The sequence below is a fragment of the Phyllopteryx taeniolatus genome, chromosome 9, assembly GCF_024500385.1.
Source record: "Phyllopteryx taeniolatus isolate TA_2022b chromosome 9, UOR_Ptae_1.2, whole genome shotgun sequence".
NCBI lineage: Eukaryota > Metazoa > Chordata > Actinopteri > Syngnathiformes > Syngnathidae > Phyllopteryx > Phyllopteryx taeniolatus.
In genome coordinates, this window is record NC_084510.1 from 11,752,185 (window position 1) to 11,775,012 (window position 22,828).

General features: G+C 41.8%; 1 protein-coding gene across 21 annotated transcripts in view; it reads right to left on the reverse strand.

Annotated features, from left to right (window-relative positions):
* cast (calpastatin) overlaps positions 1-22,828 on the reverse strand; it is a 40,433-nt gene that overhangs the window by 12,890 nt on the left and 4,715 nt on the right. For 3 of the 21 annotated variants that reach the window (XM_061786046.1, XM_061786041.1, XM_061786039.1), the window contains exons 1-12: positions 20,982-21,141; positions 7,790-7,858; positions 6,668-6,793; positions 5,994-6,113; positions 4,931-4,978; positions 4,749-4,850; positions 4,582-4,662; positions 3,780-3,818; positions 2,816-2,902; positions 1,494-1,556; positions 1,296-1,415; positions 589-699 (exon numbers count right to left, since the gene is read on the reverse strand). In XM_061786046.1, coding sequence (XP_061642030.1) covers positions 589-699; positions 1,296-1,415; positions 1,494-1,556; positions 2,816-2,902; positions 3,780-3,818; positions 4,582-4,662; positions 4,749-4,850; positions 4,931-4,978; positions 5,994-6,113; positions 6,668-6,793; positions 7,790-7,858; positions 20,982-21,056 — 1,041 coding nt within the window. In that variant the 5' untranslated portion in view covers positions 21,057-21,141. Of the gene's footprint in view, positions 1-588; positions 700-1,295; positions 1,416-1,493; positions 1,557-2,815; positions 2,903-3,779; positions 3,819-4,581; positions 4,663-4,748; positions 4,851-4,930; positions 4,979-5,993; positions 6,114-6,667; positions 6,794-7,789; positions 7,859-12,913; positions 13,091-20,639; positions 20,873-20,981; positions 21,142-22,828 lie in introns of those variants that run through there. The other 18 variants (XM_061786040.1, XM_061786042.1, XM_061786048.1 and 15 more) reach the window with 15 other exon arrangements.

The following is a 22,828-nucleotide window of genomic DNA, read 5'->3' on the forward strand; positions in this document are numbered from 1 at the left end:
ATTAAATGCTCTTCCACCAGAAGGTACAATAAACGTGTATCAACCTGTTGCCATTCTAAAAATGGGATAAATCCTATGAGTAGATCATTTTTGTGTTATACGAAACAGATGAACAGAGTAAATTATGTGTGTGTAAAACAAGATTATGTATACTTTTTGTGACATTTTTGTTTGTAGTGCGCCGTGAGATTTTTCTAATGTAAAATATGTGCCATCAACAGAGGTTAGCAAACACTGACCTGGATGACCACCATCCTCACATTGTTTATGATATTGTATTTGTAAATGCGACATAAATAGTTGTTCAACTAAATAATCATTCACCCTGAGAAAAATTCATCAATATTGGAGAAAAAGATAAAACATTTTTTTTTTTGCCAATGCTTTGTCAAGTATTGTCCTGTTAAAAACACAAACAATTTGAGAGAGAACAACATCGAACTGTAATATGTTTTGCACACACACACACACACACATACACACACACAGTGGAAATAAAGTTACTTTATTAGTCTTACGTGGAATATAGTGTAACGTACTGGAAAAGTAGCACGATGAGTGCAGGGAATTGAATGAATGTCCACTGACCTCATCTGTTTTAGGTTTTGTGTCCAGCCCGGCCTCCAGAGAAAAAACAGAAGAAGCTTTGTCCATCTTGGTTTCTACTTCAGCAGGGGGAGGAGCCACGCACACACCTTTCTACACACCAGGAAACAAAACGGAACATATTAACAATAGTTGCGAGCATTATAGTTATATGATTGAAAAAATAATAATAATTGAATGGTAGATTATGAGCAAAGCAACAATGGCTTCATCACCTTCATTTATTTAAAAGTTGGCAACTAGTTTATAATGTAATTACTGCCACCTACAGGAATGGAGTGGAACAGTACCAACCACCATTTAAAACTGTTCAAATTGACAGAAAGACTATTTTTTCCACTAATCACTTCCATTAACAACTGAATACCTTCACAAACACCTAATCTCTTTTGCACTTACATGGCTGCGTCCTGCTCCGGTTCACTTTTTTAAAGACACCTCAGGGCAGTAACACTAATGATGCTCAACCACACACAACCACATACGTACAATAAAATCTATATAATAGTCATTTTCAGTTCACTGTTCCTGTGACATGATATATTCATTGTACATAAACAAACACAATACATTGATCTGCAAAGTGGCGCCTTGACTTTCCTTCACACTGACAAACAAACAAACAGACTTGGATTATCCATCTGGAATTATATGATAGTGCCATCGTGGTTACAGTAGTAGTGTTGCACCTTGACAGGAGCATTGGGAATTCCAGCTGTCAACGAAAAGTTATCAACTTCCATCTTGGCTTTTTTATCAGCTGGAGGACGGACCGCTACACAAGGATCAGGTGCGGGGACGTCAACTTTCTGCAAACACAAGCGACAAGAGGGGATGAGGATGCAAAACAAGTGATGCAAGTCATGAATCTGAACATCTTTCTTTACCTTCACAAGTGGCGGTGCAACATAACACGGGGCAGCAGATGAGGCAGCGGCATTGTCTTTTTTCTGAGATAAGAAAAGGTAACACTGTTATGCCCTCGTATGTGGTCAAGGATGCCACAGTCACCTGATGCACTTCAGTCGGTTTATTACCACAAGCGGTAACAGAATGCACGTTCATGTTGGCTACAATTCACGCCCAAGCACTCCACACACAGACTCGCTGACCTGAGCCAACGGTCATGCTTAATTGTCCCTTTTAGTCTTTCATCTGAAATGTTCTTTTGTTCCTTTCCTCTTTCATATTCGATGACGTCGCAACCGCCAATCACCAGATTGGCCCACACTCAGGGTCAGTGACATTACACTACGTCTTAAGTCAACAACCAAAACAACTGAAGTGTACTGTACATAATGCTATGGAGTAGGAGTTTAAAATATGTATAAGGAAAAACGGTACACTCACTCTACTTTGAGGAATTGCAAATAGTTGTGTCTCCTGCCTGCCCATCCATTAAGCGTGAAATCAAAACAACCCAGTAAATCTTTTGTTACTGGCTGCCTAGTTCTCAAAAATATCTGAGCGAGCCGTTCAAAATTTTGTCGGATTGTGATGTAACAGCGGGGCTAATTTACGTAATAACCTTCCTGCACCAAGTTTCTCCACCCATGACTTGGAAGCTAGGCTGGGTGACGATCGACCACTTCCAAGCGAAATTTGCCGCATTATAAAACACTACAGTAAGTTAAAGCTAAAAGGTAAGCAGAGCTGCACTGAGATTTGTTGGATGCCAAGATGAGCATTAGTCAACAGTGCTTTCAGCTTCCGACAAGCGGCCCATTCGGTACTTTGTGAAGTTGTCAACCCGGGCTATTAGTTTTTGTACGCTGCATACATCACATGCGTGGATCCGCTACACTAATTGCTCAGTGTAGTTCGGTGATTTAGTGATAAAGTGCTGCCCCTACGAGCGAAGATAATTCAACACTGTCTTTATGCAATTTGCAGTTCACACTAGTTTTTTGTCTTTACCAAGGAAGCCACGTTTTAGGTCTGCGTCTCGTCATCATGGAAATAAGTTGTACTCAGCATGGGCGCTGCAGGTACAGGGTTTATTAGTTGTTTATTTCCATGAGCGAGGACCGCCCACTCAAAAACAAGTGATTTTAAACTAGGTGTTAAACGTCAATGTTAAGGGTGCTGTGATTCTTTTATCCTTGGTTTACTTCGACAAAGGCAAATGCATGATCTGTCTGCTAAAATAACTTTCGGAGCTTAGTTCAACATTCCTAAGTGCAGTGCTATGTGCCATAAACACTCTGACCTCCTGCATTTTGGGTGCAGTTGGAACAGTTGACGTCATGAAACCCACTGAAAGGGAATCCAAGGCCTCATCTGTGCTCAGTGGTTTCTGAGGAGAAATACACAGTTACCATTATCGCAGCATACATTTTCTTCAAGCAACAAGTAGTCTGTAGAGAATAATCCTAAAGTGCTTTTAATTCTCCACTAGAGGGCATTTATGACCACACGTAAACAAAAGAACAAAACTCAAACCGGACAAACAGATCAGGAGTGAAGGAAACGTACAGACACACCCATCAAATTCCATCAAGAGGCAAAGCAGTCTAAAAAAAAAAACTACCTGGAATTACACACATAACACAAAACTGCTTTAGCACATGCATTCAAAACACCAAAGCTTAAAATCACAGAACTGATATTGGAGAAAGAAAAGGAGTGGTGAAGATCATGAGACTGAAGAAAGGAGTGTTTTGCAACACAAGATGACAAAGTGGGAGTGTGCGAAATTGGAAATGAGGCGGTGATGGCCACCAGTATAGAGTTAACGAGTGAAGTAAGGAGTGAACTTCGTGGTTATGTGTGTGCGTGTGTGCATAGGTGAAAGCACTCCACACTACATGCGTAGGAGTATTTGGTTGTACATCTGGCCATCAGAACTATAGGACATGAAATCTAAGAATATATTAAGTTTGTTGAGGAATTATGATGCAGATGGAACTAAGGTGTGGAGGTCAACCCCTGATTGATTCATGCACTGATTAGGATGTGCGTCTTAATACGTTTGGCCGATTGTGTATGTGGATGTAGGACAAGAGCCAACAAGATCCAGTAGGGAAGGTGGGTACTGAGCGGCTTGTAACAACACAACACCCAGAAATGCAATGCAACAATCCTCATGCTCGGGTGTTTGACTAGGTCTACACAGAAACTATTTATAAGAGTGATGTGTATGTATGTATATATAAATAATGGTAGCCACTTACAGGAACATCCTTAGGTATGGCATCTGCAGGGAGTGGAGCCTAAAAATTACAATTGTATTCAGTGAAAAAAAAATAAAGGAAATGTTCAGTTCATAGAAAACAACACAAACCTATTTTTTAATTCGTATTTTGTTGTTGGTAAATCATATGGTTTTCATTTTTTCCCCCCCAAATTATCAATTTGTTGTAATGAGCATTGTTTTGCAATACCACAAGTGATATACGCATGTCTCAATAAATTAGAATGTCAAGAAATAGAAAAATTCATTTTATTAAGTAGTTTAATTGAAAAGGCAAACTCGTAGAGTCACTACACAGTGAAATATTTGGTGATTTTATTTTTCACGTTTGATGATTACCATGTACAGCTGGTGAAAATTCACCATCTCAAAAAAACTATTAAGATTGTGAACATGATTTTTAATACAGCAATAACTAATTAGGAAGCAATTGGCCTTCTAAAAAGTATTTTCCCGCAAGTTTAATGACTCTGTATGTGTTTCACTTTTTGAATTGTCCTGCTGAACCTTTTCTACAATGTTCTCATTTATCGAGATGCACCCGTACTATGTGATTTGTGCTCATGCAGACCGTTCTTAAATAAACTGGCAATAGTTTGGTTAAAAGATGGTCAAAAGATAAACAGGCATGACAGTTAATCTGCTAAAATCCAACCCTCTGTGTGCTAGATCTTAGTGCTACACTATTATTTATTTTAAAAAAATAATAATAATAATAAAAAAACTCGGTTCTCAGAAGGTGAACAAGTGGTAAATTTAGAAGCATTTTACATTGGACTGACCATATTTTCAAATCTGTAACCCGGAGGCAGCGTGTCGTCTCTTTCTCCACACTTGTGAGCCTCCTCGGATGTGACGTCATGCTGTGACACGTGCAACACGCAGTTACTCACACCAGAGCCATGCAGTGCAATCAGACATGTCATCTTTTTACAGAAACATAGTGTACCTCTTTGACCTCAGGCCCAGTGAATATAGGTTGTTTAGGAGTGACTGGATCAACTGGTGGGAGTATACTGGCCAAGGCGTCAAATGGATCTACTGGAGGTGCCTGAACATACCGCACAATTGAGCACACTGAAGCAAGCCACACACTAACATGCTTTCCAGAGCAGATGAATGCCCGTTCACCTCTTTGGCCCCGATTGTTTCTGCTTGGGGAAAAACTTCCACTTGCACCTGCAAACAAGAATCTAAATCAGTGCATAGACCTTCACAAGATGAGACATTCAACACAAAAAGGTTTCCACCACGTTGAAATCCATCTATCCAACTATATTTAGCTGACTTAGGGTGAAATGTGTGGTGCACCTTGAACAGCCAATCACAGAGCATCTACGGGCAAACAACCAGTCATACCCATGAACAATTTAGAGTATTCATTTAACCTAACCCAATGTTTTGGAATGTGGGAGGAAGCCGTAGTACCCGGAGAAAAGCACACAAGAACAGGGAGAATATGCCAACTCCATACAGAAAGGTCATAGATTTGAACCCAAAACCTCTCCTTGATTTTGTGGTAGGCGTGCATACCACAGTGCTGCCTAGTTGTAGTTTAGAAACCTATATTTTGGAAACACTCTTGAGTAAAATGCAATACCGTCCTACACTGCAAACTACAAGCACAATAATAAACATAGTGGAAATGAATGCCTCTTAGTCTCTGCTTTATCTTTGTGGTTGTAGATTCTGTATCCAGCTTTCATACTTGATTAGTCTTTGCAGGTGTATCTAATGACTGGATCAGGCACTACGTCACACTACTACCATAAAATCCTGCCGCGTCACGGTCGGAGCAGTGGGCTAATCTTGTCAAATCAACGCTACTGGATACAAACGTTACCATGGCCTGACCTTTGATTGTAGCAATGTTTTGTGTTGAGAAAAAAAAGAACAAAAAGAAGAAAAAAAAAACGTGTGCGATGCAGGGGCAGAGCCAGGGGGTGGCCAGGGGCCTAGACCGAAGGGTGTCCACTGTCCACCCAGATGGCCACCTCCCTAGTGGCACGAATTTTCGTGCTGTTTATAAAGAGCCAAAGGACACCAAGACAGAACGGGAATAAGCTCCATCGGTTTTCAAGTGGCAAAATGTTAGCTCAGAAACCTCCACCGACCCCTCAGATGGAAGCCATAACTGCGATGCAACCCATGACACACAAGAGTTGGCACCCTGACCATAAATGGACAAGTATACCTTGGCTGTGTTTTTGGGCGAGCCTTTAGATGTCGACATGGCAGCATTAGCTGCTGCTGCCGCGGTCGCCTCTGTTCCAGTAGCAGCAGTAGAAGACTTTATAGTGGAGACAGGTGGTGTCTACAAAACCAAACCATACCAATTACTTAAAAACACACATTGTGCATTCCGTCAAAAGATCCAAAATGGAAAAATCTTTCAGAATAACGTTGGACACATAAAGCAACAAAATGCACCCATCCGTCACCCATTCAGCTCCAACATGAAACAGTTACCTTCGACATCGTTTTGGGACTGCCCCTTGTCCCAGACAATGTCATGTTGACAACAGTTGACCCAGCAGACGACATGTCAATAACACTGGGTATGGTGTTAGTCTACAAACCAAGGAGCAAGTATTTAATGGACGCCATCAGGTTATTTGTGTAGGCAGCTCCAAGGCTTGCGGGAAAGCCTCCAATACCAAAAGTGAAGACAGAGGAGTGAGTCATGTGCTGTAGCAAACACTGGGACACAGGTGAAAGGTCATGATGTGGCGATAGCTGAGGCAACACACATGGAAAGAAGAAGCCAGTAAATGGAATCCAGATGAGCGAGCAACCCCAGAAGAAGGAAGCAGGAAATTCCGGACACACTGAAGCTACACCCCTCCTTATCACTTAGTGTCAGTCTACCTCGAGTTTAGATTTAGCAACCCCCTGTTCCGCGGTCCTGATGGAAGTACTTCTAGTGGTGCCACCTTTCGCTGTGGTAACTCCACCAGGCTTTGAAGCCGCCATAGTGGATCCTGATGATGCCTTCTGAAAAGCACCAGGAGTGAAGATGTCCATCATCTGCCCTCAATTACGGCTTACTGAATGCTCATGACCCAAAAGTATACATTAGCTCAATTAACAGTCTATGGCTTGAGATGTGGCAGTGTATGTATATTGTAGAATAAATTAGGATGGCATGTTTTCATCTTCCTTAAAGTGCTGACTGTGATCTAAATCTCTGTCCGTTTTCATAACATACAGTATTCCAGCAAAGCAGGTATTCTGAGGTCACCACTCAGTTGATATTCAAGACGACGTGTCATCCAAAGGATTTGTAGCTGAAGAGGCATTAAAGGGGGATGCGAAGGTCACAGTTCCTTATACCTTAAAGTAAATGATGGCTTAAACCATGTCTATAAATAACAAGCTATGTCTACAACAAGAATTCATATGAATTTCAACCAATGCAGCATTGACGAGACACACAGGGGACTTTATATGAACCAAAACAAAACTGAATACACGAGTAGCTCCCTGATTGTGCTGCAGAAAACACTTTGAGCCAATCACTCAGCAAACTCATCCAAAGCAACAGACAACATACTGTATACAAGTAAATATGAAAAACTAGACTGTTTACCGGTCAAATATTTTACCTTGTCTAAGTCCTGGAGTTCATATCAGCAATGACAAATTTAAGTTAGTAAAAAGTCTTTTTAAAAAAATAAAAATAAAAAAAACAACAGTTAAATATCTTCCTGTTGACTGAGAAACTGGTTGTTCCCCTCACATGCTCAAATGCCAGAAAAAGGGACATTTAATTTCCGAGTTCGACTGCTTCCCTCTTTCATCTTAAGACATCGCTATTCAAATATCTGGCACTGAACAGGAAAAGCAGTAACAATACTACACATAGTCCACATAAGCGGCGGAGTCAGAGGTCATCGAGACAACAATCCCGTCACTGTTAGTGAGTGATGAGCAAATTGAGAAAGTGACACTTTAGATAAGAGCATTGTGGTTATTAAAGAGCTTTGGTACCTCAAATTGAGAAGGCGTCACAGTGGAGGCCTGAGCTGCTGGTTTCGGTGTGGCCTGGCTGGGCTGCGACTGCAAAGACACGCACACACACACACGTTATGCATACAGGAAAAAGCAAACGTACTAAAAAAAAAAATATTTAAAACTTAAAAGACACCAAGCAATTCATCTTTAGATCGGAGCAATCCTTGCAAAATCTGAATAGCTGAAAAGTATAGTCGAAGTCAGCAACAAAACAAAGCAAACGTACACCAAAATATACAAAAACAAATAAATCAGACAACAGGCAGCTCTGGTTGATGGAGAGAAATTTCTCACGAGGTAAGACTGTTGCTTGAGGGCTGCAGAAAACGAAATGACCTGCGTGGTGATGTCATTGCACCCAGTTTGATGTGTGACTATGAGGTGTGTCTCTTTTGTTGAACCATGCACAAACAAGAAAGAGCACATTGAGGCACGGGGGACACATTATTCTCTTTTAGATTAGTCACTGATATGCAATGTGTGTAATAACAATTTCCATGTTCATGAAATTAATGTTTGTCTGAATGAATTCCATCCCATCATATTATTGTGTTAATGTGTCAGCTGTGGTAAACAACCTCTCTACTTGTCCAACTAATCCGACAGACCATGTGCAGTTTGCCTATTAAGACAAATCTATTTGTATTGTGATTTTATACAAGTCAATTTTTGTTTTATACCTGGGGTCATCCTATTGTTCTCATGTCTTATTGACCCTCGTAACTGAGCTTCAGTGGCTGAACGGTGACAGTACATGAGGCGAGCCAAAAAACAGCATTCTGTTGATGTCAACCCAAACAATAACAAAAACAACAACAACAACACGCACAATACTAGGTGTAACAAAGTCCCTCAGCTTTGAGCAGTCTCTAGGTGGAGCCCAGTAACAGTGCCAGGTTCGTTCATAGGGTGCCAGTAAAAAAAAAAAAAGCAGAGAGCCACTGCAGTCCAACCCAGTGTATTGTGAAAAGACCTGACCCATCCAGTTTGAGAACATTACATTACCCTCAACTCGTTGCAGAACTTGTTTTGTGCCTTGCAAAACAAAAAGAATCTGTCAACCATATGCTGAATTCAACACTTCAAGATGAAATAGCGGTTTTGGAGGGTTCCATGCAGTTACATCTTTTAAGGAGTGAACCTGCCAAGACAGCTGATGTGGGTGTTTTGCAAATGGATGCTAAATGTAGCTAGTCTGACAAACAACAGTGAGTGAGCATCCACATATAGTATGAGGAAGGAAGATTCATCGATTCATTTTCGACCGCATATCCTATTCAGGTTAACGGGTGAGCTGGAGTTTGAAGTTAACCCGTAAATATTACGACTACAGATTGCATTATTCAGTGGAAAAAAAAAACTAAATGGCAAACAACCATGTCTTTGCAATTTTGACAGGTGGAAAAAAAATATTGGATGTACAGTTTTTTTCTAGATTGGTTCCAGTATGTAGTGTAGTTAATTCCTTTTGCCCTCCATAGTTTCTGGATGATCCTCTTTTACAAATAAATGTTCATGAAAACAAACAATTAATGTAATCGCAACCGTGATAAATTCAGGTTGGGCATTACAATCAATGAGTTGATTGTTAAAAATTCTTTCGATTGGATGGAGTTCATTGTTGACCAGTTATCAGTCAAGGAAATAAAGTCAGTTCCCAATTTTTATTTTGTATATTGGTACATTATCATTCAGTTGTTCTTTATCGGTGGTAGCTCATCTGTTAACTCTGGTGCGTGAACTGGAGGAGATGAATCAGGCTGGTGAAACCGTTCTGTTGCAGTATTGCAGACGTCTCAAGGGCTGTTCACTTGGTACAGTTAGCAGAGTCAGTGATTGCCTCACACCGCCGTTGTATGCAACACAAAGTGGGTCATAAGCTTGGTCACATGCGTTGTTGATCCTCACTTTGTCTCAACAACAACACAATAGCAGGATATTGTTTGTTACTTTTCTACTAGCGATGATGACACAAATAAAGCTGCTTATAGAGAAGCAAGACGATAATAAAGTAAACTCACCCAGCACCCTGGGCATCACCCTGACACATGGTTAGTCATGTGGTTCAGGATATTACAGTAAGTAACATTGTTGCTAAGTTACTGAAAATGTGCTGACTGAACTTACATGTGAAACAGGATTCAACAGACTGGAATATTTTGATGATGATGAGTTCATGTTGAAGAAAAACTAATCCCATTACAAGACGCTCAAGGGGATATTTGATACTTATGTGATAACCACGAAGATGTGGCTGCAACTAACAATTATTTTAATAATGGATTAATCTGTCAATTATTTTTTGATTGAGCGATGAAGTGGCTTAAAAAATATTTTGCATCCCTTTCTTAAAAAAACAGGACATTATTTCAAATTGATATTGTAGAAAATGCACAAACAAATTGATTATGATTCAGTTACTGACAAGGGCGCAGATAGCACTGTTACCCACTCAGATTCATTAAGACATGACATCTATCCGTCCACCCCACTTTTTTAAATCACACCCTCTTCCTGAAGCCCATTCGGCAAGGCAGACCAATCTTACACGCCCGACATGCTTCCCATGTAAAACACTACCTGTGCACATGTTTTGTTGTGAAGCAGTGATCTTACAGTATAAAACAGGCTGGACAGCTAACGTCTAAAATATCTTAAAATAGGCTTCGCAGTCCAAGTTGATTAATATAGCATTATGCTTTGTACTAAACAACTCCTTGTTATGGTCATAGAAATCATCAAATAAACACTTGAGTGGATGATGACTAAGATACAATTGAAAGGCTCAAGAATATAAATCAATGCAGAGTGGGAAAAGGAGTGGTTTGCCTAAATCACATGCAAGTACTGGCTTAACTTGAAGAGGGGTTACAATTTTGGATTATCCAGGTTTCCATGGCAATGAAGCTTGTATTTAAAGACAACTATACTACACATTATTACTTTGAAATGTCACTGATGAAAGACCATTTGCTAACAATACAAAACAGTATTACGTTGCAGTGAATGAAAATTGAAGTGAATGAATTTCTCATGACATTTGTTATTTGGCCAACCAAACATTTTACTAATTACCCTATTTGTACAGTAAAATGTGGGATGATTGTTTTGTTGTCAGCCGTTTCAGCTGGGAGTATAAATGTTGAGCTCTGCTGAAAACCCACCCAAACTCTATGCAGGCTTCTTGGTCTGCTGCGACTCCCACCTGCAGCATTCCTACATTCCTCATCCCTCGTCCACCCATGCACACACCTCAGGAAAACAGTATGTTACTACATGAAGTACCCAAAATGTTAAAATCAGAGCACAGATGTGCGCCCAAAAAAGGAACGAGTTTCTACCTAATGGCTTCAACAGTGACATCGTAAGAGTGACGATATTCTCATGCCAACAAGGGGAGACAAAATGTCAAAATAAATACCTGTACATAGTTTGTGCCGTAGTTTCGGTGGGTGTAAGGGACAGACAACGTCAAATGTCACGCGATCAACATGTGAGCTATCAAATACATAACGTGAGGCAAAAACGTCAGTGCACAAACAATGCAGTTGTAGGCCCAGGCCTTACACAAATGTGCAGTTTAAGGTCGAGCCTGTTTTGAAAACTGATGACTAATCTCGGGCTTCGGACTGACACGTGTACTTTTAACGGCAGCAGCTGCTTCTCTAGCTGCCGCCACGACTTTAAAATAGAGCTGGCAGCGAAAAGAGATGGGAATTAAGAGTGGTGTGCATCATCACGGTATTAAAGGCGAGACGAGTGAGGGGCAGAAGAGTGAAAGGAGTGGAGTTAATGATGCAGTATTGCCAGGCTCTGTGCGGGAGTAGAATACACTGGATGCACTGGATTTCATACCCAGTGGAGTAAACCAAGTAAACAGCAGTATCGCACTGCACTGTACGATATGAAGTGTTTTCCAGCCATGGCACATACTTTACATTAGAAAAATCTCACAGCACACCACCAAACAAAAATGTCACAGAAAGTAAATAGACAATCTCATTAATTGGGTTATTCAGCCCGTCTGAAATCTGAGCCCGTTTCGTTAAACACAAAGCCGATGCACTCGTAGGACACCAATACCGTCCTGTACTTACTGTAAGTATAGGAATGGCAACAGGTGGATACAAAAGGTAACTGTACCACTTAGCATCTATTGCAAGATTATTTCAGTGTTCTACCTGTAACTATACAATATGTCACTGGCATAGATTGATGAACAAAGAGACAGTAGTCAGAGTCGTAAATAATAATTTTCGTCAAATGAAGTGGCTGGGACTCATTGCCACAGGCTCAAGTGCAACCAGTAAAAGATAGGCAATAGTACAGTGTTACCCCGCTACTCTCTGTGGATAGGGACCGAGCCCTGCTGCAAATTACAAAGCACTAATACTGTGAAAATGAAGCTCCTCACCTCACTTTACCGGAGTTCCTTGGCACCTATTTTGAGTCCTTAATCAAGCAAAGATACATGTTTTGTAATTTGGGAAGCTGCAGGACCCGCAAAAATAACACACCAGCAAAGGGGAAAGCATACAAAGTTCACATAGGAAGGCCCAAGGCAAGATTTGAACCAGGGACCTCTTGACTGTGAGGCAGACAGTAACTTCTTAACCACTGTGATGCATTTGTTTTTTCTTAAAGACAACAACATTTCCCAATTGTTTGGGTGAAAATTGCAGGGATAATAATATGCAGGCACAAGCGGGGAGATTGTTCAGTGAAAGTGTCTAATTTGTGGCTCATCTCAATAAGGATTGTTCTACTTTGGTAGAGGTCTGCAGAGGTCCATATCAGTCTCGGAAACAATGCAATCTCAACTAATGGTTTTAGATCATGTTTGGGTCAACAAAAATTACCTTCTGACCATGATGACACATGCAGTATATTAATAGAACAGCACTGCCGTGTTAGGCTGTGAAGGCTTTAAACGCCGATAGCTTGACACACTGCGGACTTTATCTAAAAGCACAAGCATACTGTTGACAAACGAACTTCCACATGACAGCCATAAAAGTGTTGACAGGTAAAAGACAGGAAGTCCTTCCACCCGCCCAAACACACACATTTAACAAAGAGAAATGCAGTCCACATACATACCATAAGTTTGCTTTTGGAATTATATCCTCTATGTAACGTGTCGTATGCACGGCCAAGGCGTTCTCTTCAGGTTGTGTCAACTTGGATCCTCTCTCGAGCAAACACTTTTAATCAACATTTATGCACATACACACACACACATGAACACGTCTAAAAGCGCACGCCCAGACAGCACAATTTGCTGCTCCACCCTTTAGGGAAGTGCACAACTGGCTGGCATGTCTCAGGGCCCTCCCCTTCACCCTGAGACCAGCACAGTAGCTGGTTTCAGGGTGAAGAAGATTGGACAGTCCGACCGATGCAGAACCGCCCACTTGTCATAGCCTGCGTGGAAAAAAAGAAATAAAGCAACTCGAGGGGGGAACCTTTGGGCTGGGCCTGTGCAGGGCTTTATTAATAGGGAGGTGGCAGTTCAATAACAGACATGCAGGGAAAGTTTGTGTGTAAATAGATGTTAGAGAAGACACAGAACAAGCGAAAGAAGCAGAAGCTGCCGTGTATCTGGGTGTGACTGATAGACTCACTGCTCTGGAATCTAGACTGCATAGCCGCTCAAACAGAGACCGAGTGTGTGCAGTTGGAAAGAAGAAAAAAGAAGGAGGCGGATCCTATCACATGATGTCCTCACCCAACCCAACCCAAACACAACATGGGGGTGAACAGAAAGATTCATTTAAAAATACAAAGTATGGACTCAGGACATAAACAGACATGTTCAGTTCAGACATGTTTCTTCTGGCCTTTACAGAACTTCAACGCATAAGCGAATAACCCCCCGAACGCACAGGAAAGTTCTGATCAGTAGCCAGTTATGTTACATAAGAATGACCAGAAACGTTTGCACGGAAAGGCTTCCTCTGCTCTGCACGCTGCCTGCTTTGGAAAGTGAAATCCGTTTAGCGACTTGAACGTATTGAGAAGGGATTGCCACGGAGAGCAGCACCTCCCTGTGTCAAATAATACTCAGTGACAATCAAGTGGCCCTCTTCCGTGTCGGCTTGCCATGTCTGTTATCACAGACTTTTGGGGCTATTTTCGCTCTTCACCATAAACACTCTAGTTTACACTGTTGTTATATATTCAGCAGGCTTTAAAAAGACATTGTCTTCATCTGTCAGTATGCGTGCACTGGCCACAACTTTAGCTATTGTCATACCTAATTAGATTTAGGTCACAGTTTTTATTTTCGAATAGCTGGATAACACATGAAAGTGGCAATGTTGTGCTATAGATATTATTGTGTATGTAATTATTATCATCCATCCATCCATCCATCCATCCATCTTCTTCCGCTTATCCGAGGTCGGGTCGCGGGGGCAGTAGCTTCAGCAGGGCCGCCCAGACTTCCCTTTCCCCAGCCACTTCATCCATCTCTTCCGGGGGGATCCCGAGGCGTTCCCAGGCCAGCCGAAGGATGTAGTCTCTCCAGCGTGTCCTGGGTCGTCCCCGGGGTCTCCTCCCGGTGGGACGTGCCCGGAACACCTCACCAGGGAGGCGTCCGGGAGGCATCCGAATCAGATGCCCCAGCCACCTCATCTGGCTCCTCTCGATGTGAAGGAGTAACGGCTCTACTCTGAGATCCTCCCGGATGACCGAGCTTCTCACCCTATCTCTAAGGGAGAGCCCGGACACCCTGCGGAGGAAACTCATTTCGGCCGCTTGTATCCGGGATCTCGTTCTTTCCGTCACGACCCACAGCTCGTGACCATAGGTGAGGGTGGGAACGTAGATCGACCGGTAAATCGAGAGCTTCGCCTTTCGGCTTAGCTCTTTCTTTTCCACAACGGATCGATACAAAGTCTGCATCACTAAAGACGCTGCACCGATCCCCCGTTCCATTCTTCCCTCACTCGTGAACAAGACCCCAAGATACTTGAACTCCTCCACTTGGGGCAGGATCTCATCACCGACCTGGAGAGGGCACGCCACCCGACTGAGGACCATGGTCTCAGATTTGGAGGTGCTGATGCTCATCTCTCATTATTATCATAATGTACAAAATAATTATAAATACTAGTCAACTTAGTTTTTTTTTTTTTTTTTTTTTTTTTTTTTAATAGTAAACATCTTACAGTCTTTTGCCACTTTGTTCTTACCCATTCACCAAATAACAACATTTGGCCAGGGAATGAAGAATATTTAATTTTCAACTAGAATCACAAGGATAAACCTCTTGTTAAATAAATGCCTCTGGTAGTATCAAAACTTTGTGAAGGCATTTTTGTCTTAAATGGATCTGATCAGAATGCGCTTGGTACAGCGGACGAGTGGTTGGCACAGGCGCCTCACAGTTCTGAAGTCGGGGGTTCCAGTCAAGGCTCTGTGGAGTTTGCATGTTTTCCCACATTCTAAAAACATCCTTTGGTGTGAATGGTTGTTTATTTACAGTACATGTGCCCTGCGATTGGCTGGCAACCAGTCCAGGGGTTACCGGCCGCCTCGCGCTCAAAGTCAGCTCAGATGGACTCCAGCGACAATTATGAGGCCGTGCTAAAGACAATGGACGGCTGTGATGAAGAGAATGTGCAAGTGTACCTAATGTTGTGGCCAGTAAGTGTATGTGCAAATTTTAGATTTTGTAGGTGAACACGCGGTTACATCTTGAACACAACACAAGAATAAACTTGCCTGACATTCATCTTGCAGATGATTATAAAACTCAAAATTATAGCCTGGATTATAAAAGGACAAATTTAGGAAAAAGCTTGCCTCTACCTTCAACAGGCTCCCCCTAGTGTCTGAACTATTCGACTTTTATTCTGATAAACAAAAAGAAAATCCCCTTAAAAGGACAAATAGTAAGATTGCCATGTCTGCTTCCTGGTAGAAATATCAGTTTTGGGATCTGAGTAGAGTAAATCTACTTTAACAGCTTCGCTCCACCAAATGAGACCACAGAGCCTCTCATTCTGCTTTTGACTGCGACAAAGAGCAAGCATGACTCAGACAGTATGACACTGCATGCTCATACTGGATCCCAATGTCTTACTTGGTAACCTCTGACACCACTTATCTGTGTTGTCAACTAATGAACCAAAGCAGACCCTGGCCCCGCCCATCCAGAAGGTTTTTAGTCTCAGAGCCCGGTAACCATGCATGCCAAAGGATTGAAATGATAGTTTAGATAATGTAGTCAAAACATCTCACAGAAGGCTGCCAAAATTTATTTTTGTGTTGGAACTTTTAAAAACAGCACACTAAAATGTCTTCTCCTGTAGAAGAAACCGGAATTGAGTCGATGGTGCGGAAACATTGAAAAAGTGACAAATGCAGCTTTTCTAAAGACACCAGGCTTCAGTGACTCAAAATGGATGCCAAACATAAACGACTAACTTTGGAACACAGGATTGCAACTTCCTGTTAGGAGGAGACCAAACTAAACGTGAACAGGAAGTGAATATTTGGCGTGAGTGGGCATGCCTTCACATGCAAAGCAAAACACGGCACTAACAGCTGGCACAGCATCATGTAATATCATCATAGTTGCATTTTTTGGGCCTCCATTGTGGCGAAAGCACAAGTGTAAAGATTTAGTCTTTTACTTTTGGCTTTAGTTTTTCATTCATATGAAAACAAATCCAACAGTAACAAGTTAAAACCTTACCTATCGATTTAAAGACACCCAAAAAACTTGCCATGAGCAATTTATCTGCCTCAACTGGGTGTATACAGTTTCTAAATGCAACCTGATGACATGCAACTGCACAACATCTACAGGTAAGTTGTATTTGAATGTAGAATGTAGGAAGTGACAATAATTTCTTCGCACTGAACCAGACCAATACATGGACGATTCATTTCTTTGAATTGAAAATCATAATTGAAAGTTAAACTACAATTGTCAAACGGGTTAGAAACAAAACGTTTTCACTGCTAGCATATTGCAAAATAATAATAATAATAAAAACAATGGTGGAAGCAGATTCTTATGTTGGTTCTATTATATTACATTAATTACATGTCAGGTTTTACAGGTTTCTTTGTTCATTGTAGACAAATTGCGGCAGCTTAGGGATTCATTTAGCCTCTGATATGAAGGAGTTGGTGTTTATGTGTTCATGGAGTCATGACAGCAGACTTTATGATCCTAAGTCTGTGTGTGTACATTTTTAAGTCAACTCTTGTATTCTGTTCCACTCTTGAATTTGTGTGGTGAGTTAGTGAAAGGATTATGTTACCCGAATAAAGAGTTGTTGGATGTTTATATTGTTGGATTTGTATAATATATACAGACCCTTTCCAAAAAATTTGAATATCATGGAAAAGTTTAATTACTTCCATAATTCCATTCAAAAATGTAAACTTTCATAGATTATCGATTCAGGGCCCACAATTTAAACAATTACAATGACATTGTTGATTTTTACATAATTTGGGTTTCCAGCTCATAAGAAAATTGGAATACTGTGAGGCGGCACGGTGACCGACTGGTTAGCACATCTGCCCCACAGTTCTGAGGACCGGGGTTCAAATCCCAGCCCCGCCTGTGTGGAGTTTGCATGTTCTCACCGTGCCGGGGTGGGTTTTCTCTGGGTACTCCGGTTTTCACCCACATCCCAAGAACATGCGTAGTAAGTTGATTGAAGACTAAATTGTCCGTAGGTGTGAATGTGAGTGTGAATGGTTGTTTGTTTATATGTGCCCTGCGATTGGCTGGCGACCGGTTCAGGGTGTACCCCGTCTCTTGCCCGAAGATGGCTGGGAGAGGCTCCAGCACGCCCGCGACCCAAGTGAGGATAAGCAGTTCAGAAAATGGATGGATGGATGAATACCGTCAAGAAATCAGCCCAAATTTTGCAGGGCGTAAATGTTTTAAACATCTACTAAACTCAAAGCACAGCTTTCCCCAGGAGTCATTAAATTGCTTCAGTTTGGTTCAATTGTCTCAGTTGGGTTCAATATGGGGAAGACTGCAGACTTGACAACTGGCCAGAAGACCATCATTGATACCCTCCATAGGCTGGGTAAACCACAAAAGTTCATAGCTGAGGAGTCTGGCTGTTCACAGAGTGCTGTGTCCAAGCATATCAATTGAAAGCCTAGTGGAAGGACAAAATGTGGCAGAAGATGATGCACCAGCACAAGAGATGACCGTGGGCTTCAGCGGATTATCAAACAGAAGATTCAAGAATCTAGCGGAGATCCAGAAAGAGTGGAATGAGGCGGGAGTCACCGCTTCAAAAACCACCACATTCAAGCGCATCCGGGAGATGGGCTACAACTGTCGGGTTCCTCGGGTCAAGCCACTTCTGAGCCTGAGCCAACGTAGGAAGCGTCTCAACTGGGCCAAGGAAAAGAAGGACTGGACTGGTGGCCAATGGTCCAAGGTCCTCTTTTCAGATGAAAGTAAAGTGTTCTTTTCATTCGGGAATCAAGGTCCAAGGGTTTGGAAGAAGACGGGTGTAGAACCGAACTCAAGCTGCTTGAGGTCCTGTGTGAAATAGCCACACTCTGTCATGATGTGGGGTGGAATGTCCAGTGCAGGTGTTGGTGAACTCTGCTTTCTTAAATCCAAGGTCACCGCAACAGTCTACCAGAATGTTTTAGAGGACTTCATGATTCCTTCTGCTGAGGATCTGTATGGAGATGCAGCTTTCATCTTCCAGCAGGACCTGGCCCCTGCCCATACTGCCAGACATACCAGACAATGATATGAAAGTGGCACTTGCCAAGGGGAAGCCGAGCATTCATAAACTTCATTCTTTAAGGCAATCTTAACAATTACATTGATTTGCAGTAAATAGCCATTCAGTTAGGTTTGTGCAACTATTGCATGGTTCATTTTGTGCACAAATAAAATAATCACATTTTATTTTTCCCCATTATGAAGGGTTCAGTGAATGTGTGGATGAAACTTGTGGGGCTCAGTACCTCCAACAAGGTCAAGAACCACTTGATCATCCTCCATCAACTAGAAAGTAGTCAGCTAAGTAACATACTGACAGAAGAAAAATATATGGTGCGCTATAATGTTTCCACTTTGGTTAGAGGAATTTTATTTTCTCTTTTTGACATTTGAGTCACAACGAAATTATTCCCCCCTACCCCAGAATGAAAAGTGATAGGGTCCCCCATATGGCCTGCTAACATGCTGCCGGACAAACAAAACACAGACTGACAGGCAATCATTCACACTCACATTCACAGCTGAGAGCAACCGAAGGCTTCACAGAAAGGCCCACAGGAGAATGGAAGCTTTAATTCAGCAACGAAACATCTCCAGTTTCCATGTGCATCTATAACCTCGCGCTTTAGGTGTCTTTTGCTCTGCCTGCTCTAAATTTAGCCCCATACACCCCCCCGAGTTTGCTGCCCTTCACTTCAACTCACCCTCCAACTGTCAGTCTATCACCTTCTGGGAAGCGCACACAACTTTTAACGAGCTCAAGATATTAAGTTATAAAGTGTCAGCCATTGTGAAAAGTAGCACATGATCGAACACCGCTGTTGAAATGTCATCAACAACTTGTTTCACGTTCATGCGATTATGATTTATTGAAGTCTAAAACCAAGAATCTCAATGACTACAACACATTTCCAGTAAGCGAAGAGCTCCTGGATGGTCTTCATTTCCTCTGCTTAGATATCAAGACAAACAGCTGCCTCACGCCAAGCATGGCAGATGCAAACAGACAGAGGAGGAGCAAAAATAAATAAATAAAAAAACAAAACAGGTAAGCCCTTCAGCCTGTGAACTTGATCTCAGATGACAGACGTGGCCTGCAAAAAAAGCCTGCAAGCAATATTTGGATCTGTAGTCAAAGTGCAGTTGAATTCTGGCTGAGTCCTGTGTATTTATACACACCGACATTCAGTGCAATCCTAATCATTTACTCCATAAGAAAACATACAGCATGTGCACCAGTTCACATAATGTTAAATTACATGTAGATAGTTGTTAATCTCCTCCATTCAGCAAAAAACTAACCTCAAACAAATTGAATTACAAACTTGTGTGGTCAGACCCCAATTGTGATTTCTGAACAGGTTATCTATTATGGCAATTACTTATTAATTCAAAATTTGCAGTATGGGCTAAAACATCATTAAGCAACATGTAACAATGTTTTTCTTGTAATGTATCAATTTCCGCTGTATCGTGATGCAATTAGTATCAGGGGTAATGCAAGTATGAGGAGTTAGTCGCTGATCCCACCCAGGAGGTATACGGTCATAAAAGAACATTAAAAAATAAAAAACATCTTGTCAACCTTTAATGGATCTGCGCTCCTCTTAACATCTTCGGACTTTGGTCTGATGCTTGTGCATGTGCCATCCAGCTATGTTTTCCCAGTGACCATTTCCCGTCCTTGCAATGAAAATGCTTCCGGGCCAGTGGGATTGGGAACTGAACCTCAGCACAACAACCTTCCAATGAAAGCGATGGCAGTCCTAGGATGCATTTAACCGGTCACACGTAAACAAACACAGCTCAGATAATAAAGTACTGACAGCAGAATAGCCAAAGCGGATCTGTTATATAATCCCAACACACTCGTGCAAATCCGTATTCTAAAAGTCAACCGCGCTACGGTTACGCGTCACACAAAGAAGAAAAAGAACATTTAAGCTTAAGACCGGCAACACGCCCATTCAGATTGCTACGTCGCAGTACATTATCACATGAGAATGCTATTTGGGCGAGACGCTAAAACTCTCCAAGGACTCAAAGCCTTTTCCTCAGTATCGACAATCTGTGCAAAAGGGAACGAAACACAACACACACCTGCTTGTGTGCCTTTAGCAAATGGAAGCAAACAGCGAAGGCCTTATTCCAGGATTGATTTAATATCTGACTGCTTGAAAAGGCACATATTGAGCTTGAAGGGCTGACCAGGAGCTCCACATTCCGCAAGCAGGGAGTGAAGTCTGTCTTGGATCGGTGCCAGCTGTTTTCTTCCGTGAGAGAGCGCAGTAAGACAACACACTGCAAGGCGACCTTTGTGCCTTTCTCTTTGCAGGCTGATTTACAGCAACAAAACAAAACACACGTGGATACTTTCAGTAGGTTGCAAGGGACATTTCATGGCACAAGCACTCGCACACATCGACACACATTAACACACACCTGGTCCTCCACGGCAACACCCTGCAGGGTCGGGGTCTCACGGGGGCCTCGGATCCAGCTCAGTATCTGGCCCATGTTCGCTGATGGTGCCTCTGTGTGTGTATGCGCGTGAATGCTTGTCTGTCAGTCGCTGGCGTGTCTCTTGGCTCGCAGCATGTTTCCAACACGCAGGGAGGGAAAGAGGGAGGGGTCTGCGAGGAAGCGGGGCGTGGTGGAACGAGGACGGCGGGTAGGAGGGGAGGCTCGCATGTGCAAGAGGCTGAGCTTGAACTCACTGGGATTAAAAGTGAAGTGAGCCAACATACATTTATCTGATGCACACACACAGACACACACACAATCGTGCGCATTATATGCATGCCTCCATGAACATGGATGTGCATATGATATAACTATTTTTTTAAACAACTTCTCAAACACTGTGATAGCTATCCAAGACGATTATAAAGTTGCACGCACACACCCATTTGTATGATCATATTCATGACTTGAGCAAACACACACAGGTCACGCAACTAACTATTATAAAACTGACAACAATAATGGGAGGCGGTAGATTTTAATTCCACCTGCATATTTCACACTGACACAAACTAAATTTACTCTGTAGACTAGGCTACCTTGGCCAAATTAAAGCTTAAGGTCAAGAGTTTCTCTACTCTTTTTTTTTATTTATTTAGTTATTTAGTAAAAAGTGAAATAAGTCTATAGAAACTACCTTTAAAGTGGGAATTCACTAAATTGAATGATGTCAAACATCACACTCTTCTGTTATTTTGACTTTCAACTTTTACACAAAACTGTCCCTTTTTTTAGCACAATATTATTCCATTAAAAGGAGAACTTCAAAAACTGAAAGTTATTCAGTTCGCCTATTATAATGGTTTAAATGCCATAATCAAAATGAAGCAACCTAAGTCAGCGCGTACACTGAAAGAGAGGGTTTCATACATAGCTTGTCAAACCTACTTTTTTAACAACTGATACTCATGCAAACAGAGACGGAGAAAAACAGAAGGAATTTTAACTTGTCACCTCAAAATACTGTGAGTGCAAAGTCTGCATTTTTATCTGCGTTCTGCGCATGGTGTGCCTCTTCGGGTCGTATTTGGGTGGAGTGTGCACACAATACAGCTTTTGCGTGAGTCACTGAGATAGAATCAGTATGCCTGTCTGCACAATTAATGCCTTTCAAACTCACTATTCCTGTTTGAACAGACAAGATCAACTGGTCACTTAAGCCTCAAGTCCAGGGCCCGCTTACCATATATAGCATAATGGTTTATGGGTGTCATTGCACCCTGTGATCTATTTGTAGCTGGAACACTAGCTATAGGGTATCCACAACTCTGCTGGGAGACTCTGGTGTATACATTGTCAACGACTATTCAGACACAAAATAATCCAATAAAAATGTTCATAGAATTAGATACAGTACAGTGGACCCCCACATACTTGCGCTTCGGCACCTGCAGATTCACCTGTCCAAAAATTGTTTTTCTTTCCCCCCCCTCCCCCCCCCCCCAATTTATTCCAATTTTTAATCTTTTTTTCTTTTTTCTTTGTGTATTTTTCTTTTTTGCGGGGAACCCACCCCCCAAATGCTTATTGGCAGTGTATCCCCACTTATTCAAGAGTTTTGGGGCTATATATATATATATAACATTTATCCAAAATGTTCCTATAAATCAATCAATCATATATATATTATTATCTACAGATTTTTGCTAACAGGGTTCTGGCCTGGTCCCTATCTCCTACGAATAACCGGGATGCACTGTAAACTGAATCTATTCCTTGAAAATTACAGTATATTGATTCAGCTAGTGTGTGTGTGTGTGCGTGCT